Raw genomic sequence first — 18,918 nt, forward strand, 5'->3', positions numbered from 1 at the left:
TTAACAGAAATTAAGAGTGGTTTCCTTCTTTTATGAGGGAGGGTGTGGTTCCTTAATAGAGTGATGGCTGCTAATTGTTATGCCCTGCCAGTGACTGCTTTCGTCTAAGTGCTATTGTGGTATTTAATTTTCAGTGAAATGTTTATTTTAAAAAAATCCAGATATTAATCACTGGAAGTGCAACATCCAACCAAATTGATGTTAGTGGAGACCTTAGAGTATTTGTCCATCTAGTTGTGTCGTCAATCTACCTTGTAGGCTGATTATTGACCTCTCAGAGGTTCCACAAAATGGGCCCTTTAACCAAGAGGTTTTGTCAAGGTCTTCATTTCTGATCAGGAATAAAGTGTCTTAAAGGGCAAATTATCAAAACTGCATCAATCACCCTACTTAAAATTGTGGGAAACACTCTGAAGTGCCCGAAAATGGATTATTCCTATTTTGAGAATTCAACAATGCCAATGGTGGTTAGTACCAATTGAACTGAAATCATGTAAGAAAAAACAGAAGCTGTACATTTGGTCCATGAAAAACTAAATCAGCCTTTTATTGTCATTTTGTTTGTTGTACATGGCCATATCATTGTTTAGACTTTTGACTCCCCTGTCTCTAGAGGTCTCTGGTGCACATTTAAGCAACTTCAACCAACTTATTAATAATTACTGTCTGCTTTTTCAGACACCAGTAAGGAAGGGGGGGCTGTTAATAGGGGATTGTTAGAACGGGTGATCCCTGGGGGGGTCAGAATCTATTCTCCCGACCTTCCCGTGATCCACCTCTTCCAGGAATGCTGCCGAGTCCTAACGTGAAGTCCTCGCCGGGGAGGACGCCGGGTCTAAGATCGTACACACTGAGCTCACACCACACTTATGAACGGACACCACACCGTGGTTTTCAGTAAGCAAGTTCTTTATCAGCAGTAGAGCTTTAGGAAAAATGAACACTTATTCACAAGCGATCGAGGGATCGTAAAGTCTCGGTTATGGGGAGCAAGGAAGCGGGACAGTCTCAGTATCAGGCCAGTACGAAGCGTACCCTGCGCACAGCTCTCAATCCTCGAGCCGGGGGATACCGGCGATGGTGGTCGTTCTAGCTGCTGTACTCACTCCTCTCGCTTCAGGTCGTGTTGGTAGCGTTGATGGTCCAGCCGGACCAAGGTTCTCCTCGAGCCGCGACGAGGTCAGCAGGGCTCGATCCGGAGTGAACAGAGTGTCTGTCAGTTCTTGAGGAGCCGCGACAACGTCAGCAGGGCTCAGGGTGTTCAGCGAATGTCCTTAGAGTTTCAAGGATGAGCCGCGACGAGGTCAGCAGGGCTCCAAGGTTTCAGTTCCGTCTTCACGAAAATGTGCAGCGTCTGCAGGGCTCGATGAGTCCCAAAGTTCAGTCTTCTTCTCAAGGGGTTGAGCCGCGATCAGATCAGCAGGGCTCTCTTGTCCAGGATACAACTGCCCGCTAGTTCTTGGGCGCCCCTTGATATAGTGCAGTGGCCCTTTGATGTCCAGACCCACGCAGGCGGAGATCTCATGCCTCGGGGCTGGTCGTCAGGGAGTTCCGTCGGCTGGCCCTTTGATCCTCTTGAAGATGCGTCTGGGGATTCCCAGACGCCCAGCAGGGTCTGGAGCCAGCTCTCGGGAAGGCCAGAGGTGCGATCGAAACCAGCCCACGGGGGAAGGCCAGAGGTGTGAGCGAAACCAGTCCCCCAGGGGAGGCCAGAGGTGCCATCGAAACTCTTTGGTCCTATCTCACTCAGGAAACCCTTTACCCCCCCAGCCGGACCTGGCGCGTCTGCAGCCTAAGTTTCGCTGGGACCGGGGTCGGGCAAGGCTATGGGGTCAGGGACCTCGGGAAGGGTAATGGCAGCCGTTGGCCCTGTGGGGTGATGCAGGTTCAGGTTGCCCGGTACCGGGAGGAGCATGCAGGGATGGTCGTCCGTTGGTAGGGACGTGTAGGGAGCGGGGCAGACAGGGAACGGGACGACCAGGGGTTTCGGGGTGCAGGGCTGGGCTAACGGGACACTGAGGAACGGGGGGAACCACGCCACGAGGCCGGGTCCAACAGGGATTTTCATTTTCAATAGTTTAGGAACTTTCTATGGAAGGAATTGACAAAATACCATAATGAGAAAACATAGATCTTAAATCCTGATAATAAATCCCTTATTAGTGTTCCAACCGTAATGTATTCATAGCAGGCTTGCTCCAAACATTACTTTTTTGCAGTAGCGTTAGGGATTTCTGACCACTCCATTCCCAACTGGTAAACATCCATAGGTACAAGATGCCACCTCGTCTTAACAAAATTCAGAAAACCATAAAAATGCCAAAGGCATCAATACAGTTTTTTTTAATCCACCACAGATAAACAGCCTTTTTATACTTTACCTAGGACTCTAAAGCGCTTCTTCACCTCTAGCCTATCATCAAAAGTAATGTCTTTGGGCACATGCTTAATGTAAGCAGGAAATCTGGACTTCCGTCTGGGTGGATGACGTGATGGGAGCAATCTTGTGGATACACGGACTTGTCCATGTTCTCCATTTTATTGCTATTGTATACTTGATAACGAATGGCAGCGTGTCGACTAAGTGTTCTCCCCTCTGTACTGTGGAATTCTGTTTCAGTTTAGTTCACCATTCACTTGTTCCTGAAAACATGTGCCTGGAAGCTTGTTCATGGTTGTTTAGTAAAATTGACTACTAGCGACAGAGCTTTCAGCATTCCCCCTCTGTACTAGGTTTGCTTTGACTCTTGTGGAAAAAGAATGTTCTCACTTTAGTTGTCTGCTTGCAGGGAACTGTTGGAGGAGAGTGGCCTGACAGTGGATGAGCTGCACAAGATTGGAAACATCAAGTTTGAATTTGTCGGCAGCACTGAGCTGATGGATGTCCACATTTTTCGAGCAGACAATTATTCTGGCGAACCGACAGAAAGTGAAGGTACAGTGTGTTGATCATAGAATACTAGAAATTCACAGTGGAAAGCTTATTGAAATCATTGTTTTAGACATTTAGGAAGCATAAATACTTCATGAGTAATCTGGGGTGTAAGTTCAAGGGTTATGATGTTATCAGTGACCCATGATCACAAAATGTGTTTGTGCCAGTTTCTGTGCTGCTGTTAATTCTGCATTACAGAGAGGACTGCAGCTATTTGTGCGGCCCTTTCATTAAAAATTATTTCATGGACACAAAGTCAGCACACAGTAGATAATAGTCATTCTGCATTTTTATGCAGATGCAACGCCATTTAAATGAAGACATTCTTTTGTCTCAGAGTATACCTTTATACTGTTGAAGGAGGTGAAGTGGCAAAAGGGTAATTCAGTATGCCTCTCTGGTCGCCTGTGGAAAGTGCAAAGGAGTATTCTGTGAACATTCTCCTTCGTCACTTCCTCCCCAACCCTTGTTTTGTACACAGTATTACTGCATCCATGCTGAGGATAGAACACATGGCACCAGTTTGCACTTGAGCACACACAAACTTGTACCACATGCACCTTGCATTTTTGTTTGAGAGATTTAACTATATAAATAAATAATACATGTTTGCCATTTTGAAGCAATAGCTAATATAAACAGGAGAAAACAGTAATTACAATATTTTGCTCCTGCTGAAGATAACTGAAAAACAAGATCCCCATTATCATTGAAATCTGATTAGTTTGCATAAAAAAGAATTAAGAAAAGAGGGAAAAGGAGGTCAATGTCCTTATGATACGTTGTGTGATTATACAACAAAGCTAATAAATAGCAAATAGGTTTTCCTAATCGATGCAATTCAAGACCAATAAAGTATTTTCTCAACAATTAGCTTGAATAATGCTTTGCCCAATATACTTGAAGGATCATAAGCAACGAACAGTAAATATCCATCAGTCAAAAGGGTTTTGATGATTATTATTATTATTATTATTATTATTATTATTATTATACCGGGCTTCGGGATAGAGAATATATTCATGGAGGCCATAACATAGCTGTTTTACTTGCGAATTGTAGGAGAACATATTTAATCTGTTTATTTTATGATTAAAACAAATACTGTTTCAGAAATGTAATAATAGACACTTTTGCTTTATCTTTCCAGTTTATAGTTATTTGTTGAACAGTCACAGCAATTAATATATCAAATATTTAACATTTTGATGGAAGGATTTTTCAGTATTGAATCAAACTTCCAAAAAGGATATTCCCGAATGAGGGTTGAACATTAGAATTCAGAATAGCATTGATTATTCTCCAAAAGTGAACCCAAAATAGATTTTCTAAAGAGCATTAAAAATTCATGGGGTCTAGGCTTCAAATATGAGTAGAACAAAGCCAGTGTTGTTCAGATATTGAGATATTCATTTTATGAAGGCTTCGTGCAGTATAAACTCTTCATTTATATAGTGGTTGTGTGATGTTAGCAGCTCAGGAAGTAGATGTGTTTCCAAATATTTTTACTAATGTTGAAGCAACATACCACTAAATCTTTTTCCCATTCTAACTGGATTTTTGTTAACCCTATTAATATTCATTGTCTTGAGGAAACTTAAATATTAGAAAGCATTGGGTGTATATCTGATTACCAGATTAATAATACTGATAGTATGTACACAAGACCAACAACAATTCCCCAACCATTTTTTACTCTATTACATTGTCTAGAAAAAAAATGGGAATTAAGTATGTATCCTGCGGGTAGCAAAAAATATATAAACTATTGCTTTCAAATAAATGTGCACAGGATATACCATTGTGGATCTGTTTTCTCCTTTTTTAGACTATCACTACATTATTAATTTTAATACATTTTTTATACCAAGTGGGAGAGCAGATAAAACCATCTCCGTTTTTAGAAAAATGCAAAACATCTGATAAGGGAAGAATACACAAGTTCTCCAAAATAGAGAGATAAAAAGAAGTTGGTCTCTGTGATAAGCAAAATAATACATTACAAGAAAATAAGATTTTTTTTTTTTTTTTACAAATGAGCCCAGTTTGGGATTTTATAGCGGCAAGTGATCTTAAACCGTTCCAAGCTTGTCTAAGACAAGCAGCTGTAAAATATCGGGAGAAGTTAGGAAACCATATTCCACCTTTCTCTTTAGATGCACTCAATCTGTACAAAGAAATGTGCACCTGTTTATTATTCTGAAGAAAAATTATACAATATTCGATCTATATATTTGAAAAATAATTTCGGTAAATTAACTCGCAGCATTTGAACAGAGTAAAGGATTGCTGGGGCAAGTATCATCTTTACGGAATGTAAGAGACCTCCGTAGGACAGATTAAGAGGAGTCCTATCCTAAAGGCTTGAACCTTTTCTTTGACGTATTCAAAATTGAATCTGATAGTGTCTATATCAGTGCTGGAAAGCCACACTCCTAAATATTTAATGTTTTTACTATTCACAGTTAAATTATCTGTCTTCCCCCGGAGATCACCAGGAATTACAATCCTATTCACCTGTATAATTCTATATATTAATAATATACAAAAACAATGTTGTCTGAAAATACAGGATACTTTATTTCATGGGATTCAAATCCTATAATATGTGTCTTAAATTTTAGCTGAGAAAGATTCTAAGGAAAGAATGTCGCCTGCTCTCCCCTTCTTTCTCTCTTTCTCACACACACACTCTTTCTGCTCCTCTGTCTGGGATTCATTCACCACTTCCAGCACAAACTACCTAGCGCTCTCTCTTCCTTTCTATCTATTATTTGCAGCCCTCACCCCTATCTATTCACCATGTACATAATTCCACTACACAATTCCACTGCACACCACACAATTCCAATACAACCCTCATAATTCCACTTCAAGTCAAAACACATAGGTAAAAAACATTGTTATTTACAACACCAATAGCTCTTACTCTTCTAAATGTGAGACCTATTCGATTGCAAATGCTTGTATAATATAGTTTAAACTTTTAGAAAGTTAGGTCCAATGCCATGGCAATATAGGCCATTTTCCATAAAACTTCTAACGAACAATTGCTTTCTCAGCATATAAAGCACAAGCTGCATAGGAGACTTCAAGTAATGGAGCTTTGCCAGTGATATATATAAAACTTCTCTTGCATTGATGACAATCTCCCTTTAACAAATGAAAATTGTTAATTTTGACCTAAGTGCAGTATGAACAATTCCAGTCCTAGAGCTATAATCTTTACAGAGATTTAACCGTAATCTCATTTTCCAATAAAGACGGATCAAGGGATTCATAATAATTTCTGGGAATATCTTTGAAACAAATAGTATTGTATTCAAGTAAAGAAGAGAACTCTTATTTCAACCAAGTGCCAGTTTCAGAATGAGCAACTTTTACATTGTCATTTTCATCAAGAATGGATTTAATAAATGACCTTTCTTTATTTTTAAGTAGTAGGCTAAAAGTTTGCCTATTGCATTTCTTCCTCCAAAGCAGTTTGGTTTTGCTTCATGTGTAAATTAACAAGGTGATTTAAAGCGGCATACTCCTGTTTTAAAGATTTATTTTTTGCCAAATATTGTAGACATTTTCTCATACACTTTTTCGTCTACTAGCCCAATTAATATCTTTTGTCGCAGCTTGATAAGATTCCCAGTTATTGCACACACATGTATTGGAAGATGTTCTACATTTAAGATAAAAATATGCAGTGAAGAATTGAAATTCTGCATTGAACTGGTTGGCTACCTTTCAGAGAAGAGGTGTTGAATATCCACCTGTTATTGCCTTTGCTAGAAGGAACCAAGTCAAAGTCTGATATCACTGGTGCATGGTCTGTTTTTCTTATCTAGAGCAGGAGAAGCAGATACCTTCCCAAACCAATGTTTCTAAAGCCTACTAACCAAAACGTCTGACAGATTAATCTCCAGGAGAAGAGCAAAGTTTGCTGTTAAACTGAATAAGTGGAAAAGAACTCTGAAACTCTTAATAGGATAGCCAATTTCCTTGACCACCTACAAAAGTATTTGTACTATGCTATTCAGAATGAATGTGTAATAGTTCACTGCTCTCTAAAGCATGAAATGTTTGAAATAGACACCAAAAATAGGGAAATAACAAGCATTTACAATGCAACGGTTTCGCCTTCGGAAAAGTTAGAGCTATTGGCATTGTAAATGACAAACTTTATTTATGTGTTGGTTTTGAAAACAGATAAATATATGGCATTGTCATTTACAATGCCAATAGCTTACTCTGTCGCAAATGCGAGACGTATTGCATTTGCACACACACACACCCACACAAGAGCCCCACACACACACAAGAGCCCCCCACACACACACGAGGCCCACACACACACCACACAAGAGCCCCCTACACAGACCACACAAGAGCCCCCCCACACACCACACAAGAGCCCCCCCACACACACACGCAAGAGCCCCCCCACACACACGCAAGAGCCCCCCCCCCACACACACACGCAAGAGCCCCCCACACACACGCAAGAGCCCCCCACACATGCAATAGACCCCCACACACGCAAAAGCCCCCACACACGCAAGAGCCCCCCACAGACACAAGAGCCCCCCACGCACACGCAAGATTCCCCCACACGCAAGAGCCCCCCACACACACGCAAGAGCCCCCCACACACACAAGAGCCCCCCACACACAAGAGCCCCCCACACACAAGAGCCCCCCACACACAAGAGCCCCCCACACACAAGAGCCCCCCACACACAAGAGCCCCCCACACACACGCAAAGAGCTCCCCAAACACACGCACAGAGCCCTCCGCTCCATTTGCATCAGGTGTGAGGCTCCTGACTGCTGACAGCCAGGAGACTCCAACAAAAGGAGGCTTATGACCTGCTATAGGCATTGTAAATGACAATGCCATTTATTTATGTTTTAAAAACAAAAGCATAAATAAAAATAATGTCATGAGCAATGCCAATAGCTCTAACTTTAAGAATGCCGAGACCATTGCATTGTAAATGCTTGTTCCTTTATGTTAAAGAACTCCACGTGAATGCATGTGGTCCATTCACATTTGTTCTGAAAGGTTCCCAGCCATTTTTTTGATTGACCATCGAGCGACTCTAAAAAGCAGCATTGTCCATAACAGCGTGAATTTAAGGAAGAATAAAATAGAGAAAGTTGAGATGGTTTCCTGACGAACGCAACTGCCGAAACACGCGTAGTCTCCATCTACTGCTGACCCTCCTTTCTGTCCAAGAACCATCTGGACCCTGTTTTAAATACATGACAAGTGCTGTATTAGATATAAAAAGTGTATTGTCTGTCTTTTTTAATGATATGATCATGCTATAAATTGTCATAAATTGCTTGATGCATTGAAGATTCTAACGAAATAGAGATTTTTTTATACTAAAAAAACGATAAAACTATGAAAATAAAAAGATTTTTAATAATATCCATGCACAGTGTTCTTTGATTATATGTTGTCCTGATAGATCAATTGTTTTGAATATTGTCACTTGCATATAGCTTGTCATTTTTCCTCTTATGTGGTTTCCAGGTCCTTCAGTTGCCGTTCTTGCTTTCTCCCTCCCACCTTACCTTACCATTCTTGCATACCCACCAACCCCATGTTCGTTTGCTCCTCCAGCCCTGCACATCCACCCTGCATTGTCGGTTTGCTTCCCCAGGCCCTCCTTTGCACTGTTGCCTATGTGCTGCTTCTGCTCCCCCCCGTCCACCCTCCATTGTCAGCTGGCTGCCACAGCAACCGTTGTCTGCTTCCCCAGCTCTACCCAGAAGCGCTCATTTTGTTAGCGTCCCCATCCTCATGCCCACCCACTTATTGTCTATGTGCTTCCCCAGCCCCTCCTGCCCACCCGCAGTTGTCCGCTTGCTTCCCCAGTGCCTCCTGCCCATCCTCAGTTGTCCGCATGCCTACCCAGAGCCTCCTGCCCATCCGCGGTTGTCCGCTTGCCTCCCCAGCGCATCCTGCCCATCCTCGGTTGTCAGTGTATTTCACCGTTGTGTTTCACATGCTCCCCCCTTACCGGTTTCCTTCTGTCCCGCTCTCCCTTTGTGTTACCTTTCCCCCCAACCAACTCCCCCATTTGTTTTGTTTTTCATTAAAAAAGCGAATTAGCCCTGGCAGCATCATAGGGTTTTAAAAAAATGTTTTGCTGGACAGCCATACTGCTGTACTGCATGGCTAAAATTAATTGCCAATAGCTTTCCTATGTAAGACCTATTGGCTTTGCTGTTGCTTTTTCACCCCTATAATTCCCCGTAACTGGAAAGAATTTCCAGTGGAGGCTGACACAGCAAGTATATCCAGTGTTATCCATCATTAAGCAGTGCTTTAGTCTACTTCAGCCCTGTCTGCATGTCCCCTGCATGACTCACCTTTAAACAAACAGAAACTGGAGCAAATACAATATCAACTGACCAGTTTGACTTGGGTCATTGAAAATCCCAGAACATAAAAGGCCTGAGTCCAGGAACCAGCAGCACAACGCAATGAGCTAAATGGTCAAACAGTGCCTCACAAGACAAATGCAGATAAATGAAGTCACCACGGAAACCCCCAGTAATAAAGAACATGTTTTAGATTACATTTCATAAGGTTCCTCAGAGGCTTTTAGCAGCATCTGAACACTGACTGTCCCAGAGTTGGTGCACAGTCTGCCCGTCCTATAAATGATTCCTTCCCCCATGCCAAGGTAGACTCCCGTGTTGCTGTGAGAAACCAAGATTACAGCACCCAGAATGCATTAGATTATCACAGGAAAGTCAAGCACTGGGAGTGGGGTGGCCACTTTGCCCTTACCCCCTTTCTGTAGCAAAATGCAAAGATGGCCGCCGGCATGGCCACCCTTGCAGGTGGCACTCTGGTTCAGCGCCCCTCACGGGCCTAGCAAGTAAAGATGAGTTATTTTATACATATTATTCGCTCTCACTTAAAAACCTTACAGCCGCTTCTGCAGTGCTCATTAAAACAGTGGTATCGAATAACAAGCAGGCCTCCCCCATAAGTTTATTTTTCATGTAACACCCCTTCCACCCACAATACCCCGGCTAATTCAGGCCTCCTAGCAGTAGCTGGTGCTGCGCAACAAAGCGTCTCTTTGTGTTGGGGGCATCGGTGGCGCGGGCACAGAGCGCCCTTGTGTGCGTGTAACCGGAGCGCGGGTAATTGTGCTTGCTTTAGCCTCCTCCGTGACTGCGACCTCGGCGGGACAAAGGCGCGGAATGTTGGCACCGGTGCCCGGCCGCGGGCAGAACCGGCGCTCCGTGTCACGAGGGCGCACTGCGCGTGCGCGGGAAGCTCTGCACGGGAGCCCGGGGTCGGGCGGCGGGCACACAGTGGGCTGGCTTTCAAGACTCTCGAGTGGGGATTCATTGCATATTATGAAACAAGCATTTACAAGTACAGCCCCCCCCCTTTGAAAGCACCCGCACTCACCGGCTGTCTTCTGGCGGGCGGGGCTAACCTCCTCACACGGGAGCCTTGCTCCCTGCAGCACTCCTCCGGCGGTCGCTTTGGGGCCGCGGGCGGGGTTCCTCTCCTCCTGGGCTCTCCTAGATGCAGCAGGGCTCCCTCGCATCACGGGAGCCCTGCAAACCGGCCGCCAGGCTTCTTCTTTCTTCCCCCCGGGCTGCGGGGGCGGGCACTTCCGGCCAACCACTTCCGGGTCGCTGCGGGCAGCGCAGCGGCCCTTCTCCTTAGGCAGGCAGGCGGGGGCTGATTTTATCGGGCAAATGCCGGGTGGGCACCGGCTCTTTAAAGATAACAATCAATCGAGGTGGGCACTCGATCGGCCCACAAGTCCATACACGGGGGGGGCGGGAGAGGACGAGGGGGGCGGGCGGGAGAGGACGAGGGGGGCGGGAAAGGACACGGACGTCGGGAGGGAGGAGGGAAACGTGGGGACGGCGGGAGGAGGGAGGACAGCAGCAAGCACGGCCGGCCGGACCAGACACGGGGGCGTTCCCGGCGTCCCGTGACGTCGGCAAAAGCCAAAGAATGTCGGGAACGCCCCCGTGTCTGGTCCGGCATTGACGGACAGGCCCCTCGTCCAATGGCTAGGCTCCGTTTATGGAGCTAGCCAATCGGACGGGGGGGCGTCTTCCATAGTGCTTACTATACTCATTAGATTTCTCTGGAGGCGGAGCCTAGCTCCGCTCACCAGCGAAACCTAAAAAAGGATCTCAAACGTTACACACCTTAGACTTGGTTGACTAATGTTGACAGCCTACCCTTCTTAAGAAATACAACAAAAATACTTTCTCCTTTACGGGCAACATCATATGACCCATGCGGTGTGGTACATCTCAACTATGAATATATAGTCCGATCATGAAACTCTTCTGAGCTAAAAAAAAAACTGATAAGGAATAACATCACTGCAGCAGCGAGATGTACATATTTTCACTCAATGCCTCGGTACTATCTTCGGTAAACAGTAGAAGTTTCCCAACAAAAATAACTATCTTGTAGTGCAATAGTAACATATTTCCCTTTTTCCTATATACCACACACAGCAAGAATAGATAGCCACTTTCTTCAGAAAAAGTTATTCATTTTAATGATTGAAAATATGTGAACAACAAAATGACCGTCAAATTCACGATACAGATAAAGTCACTAAATTCCTTTTACATATATATCCAGATTTTATTGCTTGTACATATATACTCTGTCCATGAGAAATTCATTTTACAGCTCTGCTGGTTATAGGAGGCCTTGCATGTTTATAACGTTTACTGTAATCCATTTATTTCAGATTGAAGCCACAGTGACACTAAAGCTGGCGACTTTGTTCCAAAGCATGCAACGTTTTCAAATTCCACTAGATGTCAGTATAGCCATGTATCCAAAAACACCTTCTTTTGTTCACGAGCCACAAACTTAAAATACATTTCATTCCGAACTAGTCATAAGCATCACAACACGTGCGTCTGATATACGAGATAATAATAGTGCACGTTGAAAATGTCCTGTAGAAACGGGACAAGAGGGAACAGCAACATCTAGTTTGTTTCCAGGCTGGACAATGCATATCATGCAGGACAGCAGATGTTCCGTCCGGCAGAATGCTTGCTTTCCGGTCCATAGCAATGAATGTACGCCCCATTAGTAGTGTCTGGTTAATAAAGTGTTTTGTGGCCCGTCGGCGTTTGTGAAGGCCTAACATGCTACTTACTAGCTACGCAGTTGTAATGTTCCTTATTCCCCCACAGGAAACTCTGAGACAGGTATGAGTGTGGAACTCACGTTTATTTAATGTAACAGGTAAGTATAGAGCCAAGGGCGCCGAGCGTCTAACTATAACGAGCTCCGGTCGCCAACTGCCGTTTCTTAGCGTTCGCGCCTTTCCTCACACTCATCTGCGCATGCGCGCCTCTCCGCTCTAGCCTACGGCGTAACGCGTCATCACGTGTACGCGCGTAGACTAGAGCGCATACCACATATCTCCCCCCTTTAATGAAAACAAAGTTATAACATTCCCCCCAACGGAAAGTGTCCTCCAGCTGTGCAAATTGTCTATGTGGGGCACCTTGGGAGGCGGCACCAAGCTAGTGTCCATCCATCACAAAGTCACTATAACGAGAGGGCACTACAACTGCCCTTCCGCTGCGGGTGTGTCTTACCGGCATGTTCTCTCCCGCCTCTGTCTCTCCATGGGACACCCCAGCTTCTCTCACATCTGTTCTCTGCTCTGCATTCGCCTGTACTCCTCCTCCATCGGTCGGCCTGGCTCCCAGGACAACCGCTTCACAGTCATCGCCTGCACCTTCCCCTTGGTTGTCTATGCCGTGCTCAGAAAGGGGTCTAACCTCCGGGTGATCCCTGCATCTTTCGACATCCTCGGCCTTGGGCCAGACTAATATTTTGTTGACTCTGGCCATGCGATCTTGTGACCAGACCTTGCCGTCACTGAGGAGAGCCGCCCTGCCACGCACCTCCTTAACTTGTAGCGGCTGGCTGAATTTACTTTCGCCCTTCTTTTGTAGGGTGGGGAGTTTGATCCTAACCCACTCCCCTTCTTCCAGCGCCGTTTCCTTCGTGCTGCGTCGCTTGTCATAGTGTGCTGCATAGATCTTCTGTGCCTTCTCCAGATTGTGCTGCACCACCGCTGGGGACCACTTGCTGGTGATGGTCTTCTCCCTCCATGCTACGTTGTCCCGGGTGAAGGGATGCCGTCCTCTTAGCACTTGGAACGGACTATACCCCACTACAGAGGGCGTTATCCGGTAGGCCCATAGCATGTTCATTACTTCCACCTCCCAGTCTTTTCCTTGCGATATGGCTGCCTGGATGGAGCCCATGAGCACCCTGTTGAACCTTTCGACCTGGCCGTTGCAAGCTGGATGGTACACGGCAGTGTGTTTCACCTCGATCCCGTTCCTCTTCATGTATCTCCCCCACTTGTCCGACACAAATTGCGGTCCATTGTCGCTGAGGATGGTTTTGGGTATTCCCTCTCTGAGGAACACCGAGGTTAGGAACTTCAAGATCGTGTCCGTGTCCATCGACTCTTGTATGTCCACTTCTGGCCACTTGGAATACTTGTCTATTATCACACAGATGTACTTATTCACACCTCTACTGTCCAAATCGGGCCCCATAATGTCTATGGCCACATCCTCCCAGGGGCCATGCGGGGTGTCGAACTTCCCCAGTGCCGGACGGAGTGGGCGGAGCACCTTGTCCGCTCCTTGGCACTGCCCGCACTCCCGCACTTGTCTCTCGATGTGGGCATCCATTCCTGGCCACCAATACATCTGTTTGACCAACGCCTTGGTTTTCACTATGCCCAGATGCCCCTTGTGGAGCAATTTCAGCAGCCGGGGTATCAGTGTCACTGGGGGCACAACTCTCTCTCCTCTGTACAAGAATATCCCCGAGTCACTCAGGGACAATTCTTCTCTCATTTCGTAGAAACGTCGGACACCCTCCGTTAGCTTCTTCTTGTCCGGCCACCCCAGCGTGAGATGTTTCCTCACTTCCATCTTTTCCTCATCGAGCTCGTAAGCTGCCTGCCATTCCTGCGCACTGATCGACGTCTCGTGATACTCTATGCCGGCGACCATCTCCTCTGTGTCCGGGGTCTCTCCCGGCGCCTCTTCCATGGCTGCTGCCCGGCTGAGGTAATCCGCTACCTTGTTCTGCGTACCTGGAAGATATTCTACATCATATGTATAATCTAGCAACTTCAGGGTCATTTTCGCTATTCTCGGGGTGGCGGTGTCATGGCCCGATGACGTCAACACTTTGATGAGTGGCTTGTGATCCGTTTGGAGCCTGAATCTCGTGCCCCATATGAACTGACGAAACTTGTTCAACGCCCATGTGACCGCCAGCATCTCCTTTTCAATTACGCTGTACCTTTGTTCCGTCGGGGACAGCGCCCGGGATGCAAAACTGATTGTTTCTTTGGTTCCGTCCTCCCTTTCCTGCGCCAAGACAGCCCCCAAGCCCTTGTCGCTTGCGTCTGTTGTTACAATAGTCTTGCCCGTGGGGACATACCCCTGCAATGGGATGGCATGGCTGATACAGTCTTTAATGGACTCAAATTCGGATTGGGCCTCCATGTCCCATTCGAATTTTGTATTTTGCCTGATTAGTTGTCTCATCCTGTACGTTCTCGTGGCAAAATGTCTGACAAACTTGCTGTAATACTCGGCCATTCCAAGGAATGACCGCACTTCCTCTTTGGTTGTTGGGGCTTTGGCGTCCTTTATTGCCTTCACATTTTGCTCCTTCGGCGAGATGCCATGCGTTCCTATCTCGTGCCCTAGGTAGGTCACTGAGCGAGACCCAATTCTGCACTTGCTCCATTCCGCCGTCATTCCTTTGCCTTGCAGCACTCCCAGCACCTGATGTAGTTTCTTATCGTGCTCACCTTTGTCTGAGCCCATCACTAGGATGTCGTCTTGGAAATATTGCACTCCCGATATGTCCTTAAACAACCTGTGCATCAACTTCTGGAAAACAGCCGCAGCGGATGCCAGGCCGAAGGGCATTCTCCTGAATTGGTAGCATCCAAAGGGCGTTATGAAGGCTGTGTACTTCCTGCTCGACGGGTGCAGTTCTATCTGGTAGTATGCAGACGTGAGGTCTATGGTGGAAAAGTGGGTGATGCCTTTAGTCCTTGCTAGCATCTCCTCTATTCTGGGGAGCGGGAACCTCTCCACTATGAGGTTTTTGTTGAGCTCCCTTAGGTCCACACAGAGCCTGACCTTGCCATTGGGTTTTTTAACTACTACCAAGGGCGATAGCCATTCCGCACTGTCCACTGGCTCGATGATATCTAGCTCTTCCAACTTCAGTAGTTCCTGGCGCACCGCCTCACTCGTGGATATCGGTATGTTCCGGACCTTATGCACCACTGGTACTGCTCCCTCCTTAAGGACCATTTTATGCACGAATTTGTCCAGTTTGCCAACCGTGCCCTCGAAAACCTTGGGGTATGCTGCCTTCCAGTCTTCCTCCTTCGAGAGGGGCCATTCGTCTGTTAGCAAAATCTGTTCTTTCCCTCCAGGATTGAGTATGATGCCGAGATCACCTGCGTCTCTCCATCCCAGTACCGATGGGCCCTTCTCCGCTACATACAGGGTGCACGTGGCCGACCGTCCTCTGAATTCGAACTCCAGGTCCCTGCATCCTACCAGTGGAATGGAATTCTCGGTATACGAGATGGGTCTGATGTCCGGCGGCATTAGGTCGGGTCCTATGACTGGCGCGAAGTCCTCTTCCCATATCGACCTTTGCACGATGGTCCAGGGGGACCCTGAATCCACGGCCACATGTACCTTGACGCCCCCGATGAGCATGTCGGTGCGGGGCTTATCCCTTCGCTTCCCGGATACATCCAGCACTTGATCCTCTATGCACAGCACCAGATCATCCTCTTCCGGGTCGTCTTCCTCACTTACGTTGGCCGTGGCCGCGTCGATGCACTTGACCGTGGACTTCGTCCCTTTCTTTCGACAGACCTTTTCGAAGTGACCGGTCAACCCGCAGAATGAGCACCTGGCGCGAAACGCGGGACAACGCCTGTCCTGGGCCGCGTGCGCTGCACTGCCACATCTGTAGCACGCGAATTTTGTCCCCTGGCTGGGGCGAGCCATCTGCTTCCCAGACCCTCTTGTATCCTTCCTCGGGTCTCCGTAAGCGCTTTTGGGCTTGCTGGATTGTGGTGCCTCATCAATCTTGTTGATCATCTGTCTCGGCCCACTTTCCCTTTTTGCTGCGTCTGCGCCTCTTTTCGACATTTCCGCCTTCTTGACCATCGCCACAACTTCTTTCAGGGTTGTGTCATTCATCGCCCATAGCTTGTCTTGGACTGCTCTGCTAGTGGTGTGCATTACAATTTGATCTTTGATGTATTCATCCTGCAGGTTCCCATACCGACACGTGATTGCTAGCCGGCGGAGAGCTGCCACATAGTCATCGATGGATTCTCCCGCCTCTTGTTTTCTCTGTTGGAAGTTATAGCGGTCTATCGAGACGCAAACTGCTGGGCGGTAATGGCAGTCCAGGTCGTCCAGTGCATTCACAAAGACATCCGTCTCCGTTGCACCCCTCTCCTTGGGCACCAGGTTCTTAAACACCCTTACCCCTTCGGGGCCTAAGTTGTGGAGCAACAGTCTCTTTTTCCTTTCTGGCGTGTATTCACCTTCACTTTCATCTCCAAGAGCCTCAATGTAATTGAGGAAATATTCTTTCCAGTCTTCCCATTTTAGTTGGGGTTCCCCTGGTCTGGGTAAGAACGGGACAGGTGCCATTAGGGCTGACGCTTGATTCGCCATTTTGGCTTCGCCTCTAGGTCCTCCTTCCTGGGCCCTTCGGGTAGGCTCACCGGACGCTCCTGCGCTCTCTGCCGTGTCACCTTGGCCCCTTGGGCTACCTGGGGTATTATCCCTCGTAGTGTGCGCAGTCTGTACTGTCTTCCCCCCTTCCTCTAGCTTGGGGGTGTCTCCCTTGGTTGCCAGGTTGCTGCCTGGGGGCTCCTGGAGTCTTGGGTCACACTAACCTGACTTGTAAGGCTGGTGTTTGGTTCCTTGCCGTGTTGCTGCGCTGCTGCCACGCCCTTTGCTCTCCCTTGCAGGACCTGCCTTGCTGGCTCGTGGTTGTGGGCTGTGGGGGTGTTTGCCGTCGTCCACTGCACCGGGTGGTGTCCAGATCTCAGCCTCGTCGCCACTGTAATGTTCCTTATTCCCCCACAGGAAACTCTGAGACAGGTATGAGTGTGGAACTCACGTTTATTTAATGTAACAGGTAAGTATAGAGCCAAGGGCGCCGAGCGTCTAACTATAACGAGCTCCGGTCGCCAACTGCCGTTTCTTAGCGTTCGCGCCTTTCCTCACACTCATCTGCGCATGCGCGCCTCTCCGCTCTAGCCTACGGCGTAACGCGTCATCACGTGTACGCGCGTAGACTAGAGCGCATACCACAGCAGTTTAGGTCCGTTCGGCCTGCGGCTCTGGTGAGGGTGTCCATGACCCCCGACCAAAGATGGCGGGCCACCGGAAAACTCCAGAGCATGTAGCATGTGTCCGCTCCATTTGCGTGACAACGTGGGCAGCCCGACGATGCCTAGGGCTAGATTTTGTGAAGTTTGGCCGGGGTGAGGGTCGCACTGTGATTAATTCAAAGTTCATCACTATTGGTGTTTAGGCATCAGATCATTCAGTATTATTTTTCTGTGGTTCCCTTGCTCTCCAAGGTATTAACGTTTAGCTAGTTCCTCAAATTTCATTTTCAGGATGCCTATGTTTTCCCCTACTCACTCTTAGCGCAGTTACATTTTTTTTTTGTGAGCAGCAACTGACAATTTTTTGTTTATTGTCATGTAGTTTGAATGTACAGTATTATTGGCAGCAACGTGGACACAGTTAACTAAGTGTTGATTACGCTTCTTTTTAGAAATGCGCCCTCAGTGGTTTGAGCTGCAGGACGTCCCCTTTGTGCAGATGTGGCCGGACGATGCATACTGGTTTCCAATTATGCTTCAAAAAAAGAAGTTCCTCGGCTATTTCAAATTTCAGGGACATGACACAATCCTGGATTATAGACTGGAAGAAGTGGACGAAATCAAGGAAAATCATCTTATCCTATAGGTCACCTAAGACTACGAAAATCAAAGGACGCGAAACACGTATGCCTTGAGGCCTTAAAGTGAAATGTTGTTAAACTACTGTATGGTCGATACTGGCTTTTATTTTTTCAGTTTCTCCTTTAAAAAGGTGCATTGTTCTGAGTTATCAAAATCCTCTTTTTGGACCCTGTGCTTCAAATGTAGGTTTTAGAACCAATACCAGAGCCAAGGTGACTTTTTCTTTTATATACTGTTTTTTTTACTTTGTATGTACAGAGAAAATGTGGAATCAAACCTTAGACCTTTACGTGCCACCTAAACCTGAAAACGCGGACTTCCTGTCATAATTATGTTTATCCTTTTTTTAAGGAAACTGGGATTTTTTTGCTTGTGAAGTTGAAATCAGATCATATAACGCAAATAACAATTTTAAGTGTATACATTTCATTTGGTTACAAAAAAAGTGAGCACTTTGTCTTTGATCGTTGCGATTTTAAAATTGTTGTGCTATATTTTACAGTGTTGGGTTGCTTTAGAAATTCAATGTTATCCTTGTTTAGTTGAAGATTTAAAATGTCCCCTAATATACTTCAGCCGAGTTTCCTCTTTTTTTCATTTGTAATACAATTCACTGATATGAATAGGTCTAAAATCTATGTAGACAATTCATAGTAAGACATTGGAGAATTGAAAGCAATTTGCAGGTGTTCATGTAACCACCAGACATGTTGATTATTTTATATACTTTACATTCTAGACACCTACTAGCCCACTCTATCTTGCAACAGCCTTTTCCTAGTTCCAAGTGGTTTAGTCGTGTTTTAGCCCAATGTGTAACAGTCAGATTATTACAGTGGGATGTCACACTTATCTGTACGGTAACATTGGTTGGAAAGCAGGCACTCA

The 18,918-nt window shown here is 46.3% G+C and overlaps 1 protein-coding gene across 1 annotated transcript in view; it reads left to right on the top strand.

The window, feature by feature from the left end:
• NUDT1 (nudix hydrolase 1) overlaps positions 1 to 18,600 on the top strand; it is a 32,352-nt gene extending 13,752 nt beyond the window's left edge. The window contains exons 3-4 of the mRNA XM_086940623.1: positions 2,790 to 2,935; positions 17,841 to 18,600. Of these exons, the coding sequence (XP_086796749.1) occupies positions 2,790 to 2,935; positions 17,841 to 18,034 (340 nt within the window). The 3' untranslated portion in view covers positions 18,035 to 18,600. The remainder of the gene's footprint in view (positions 1 to 2,789; positions 2,936 to 17,840) is intronic.
• Positions 18,601 to 18,918: the final 318 nt, after the last annotated feature.

Source organism: Lissotriton vulgaris, chromosome 10 (assembly GCF_964263255.1).
Source record: "Lissotriton vulgaris chromosome 10, aLisVul1.2, whole genome shotgun sequence".
Lineage (NCBI taxonomy): Eukaryota > Metazoa > Chordata > Amphibia > Caudata > Salamandridae > Lissotriton > Lissotriton vulgaris.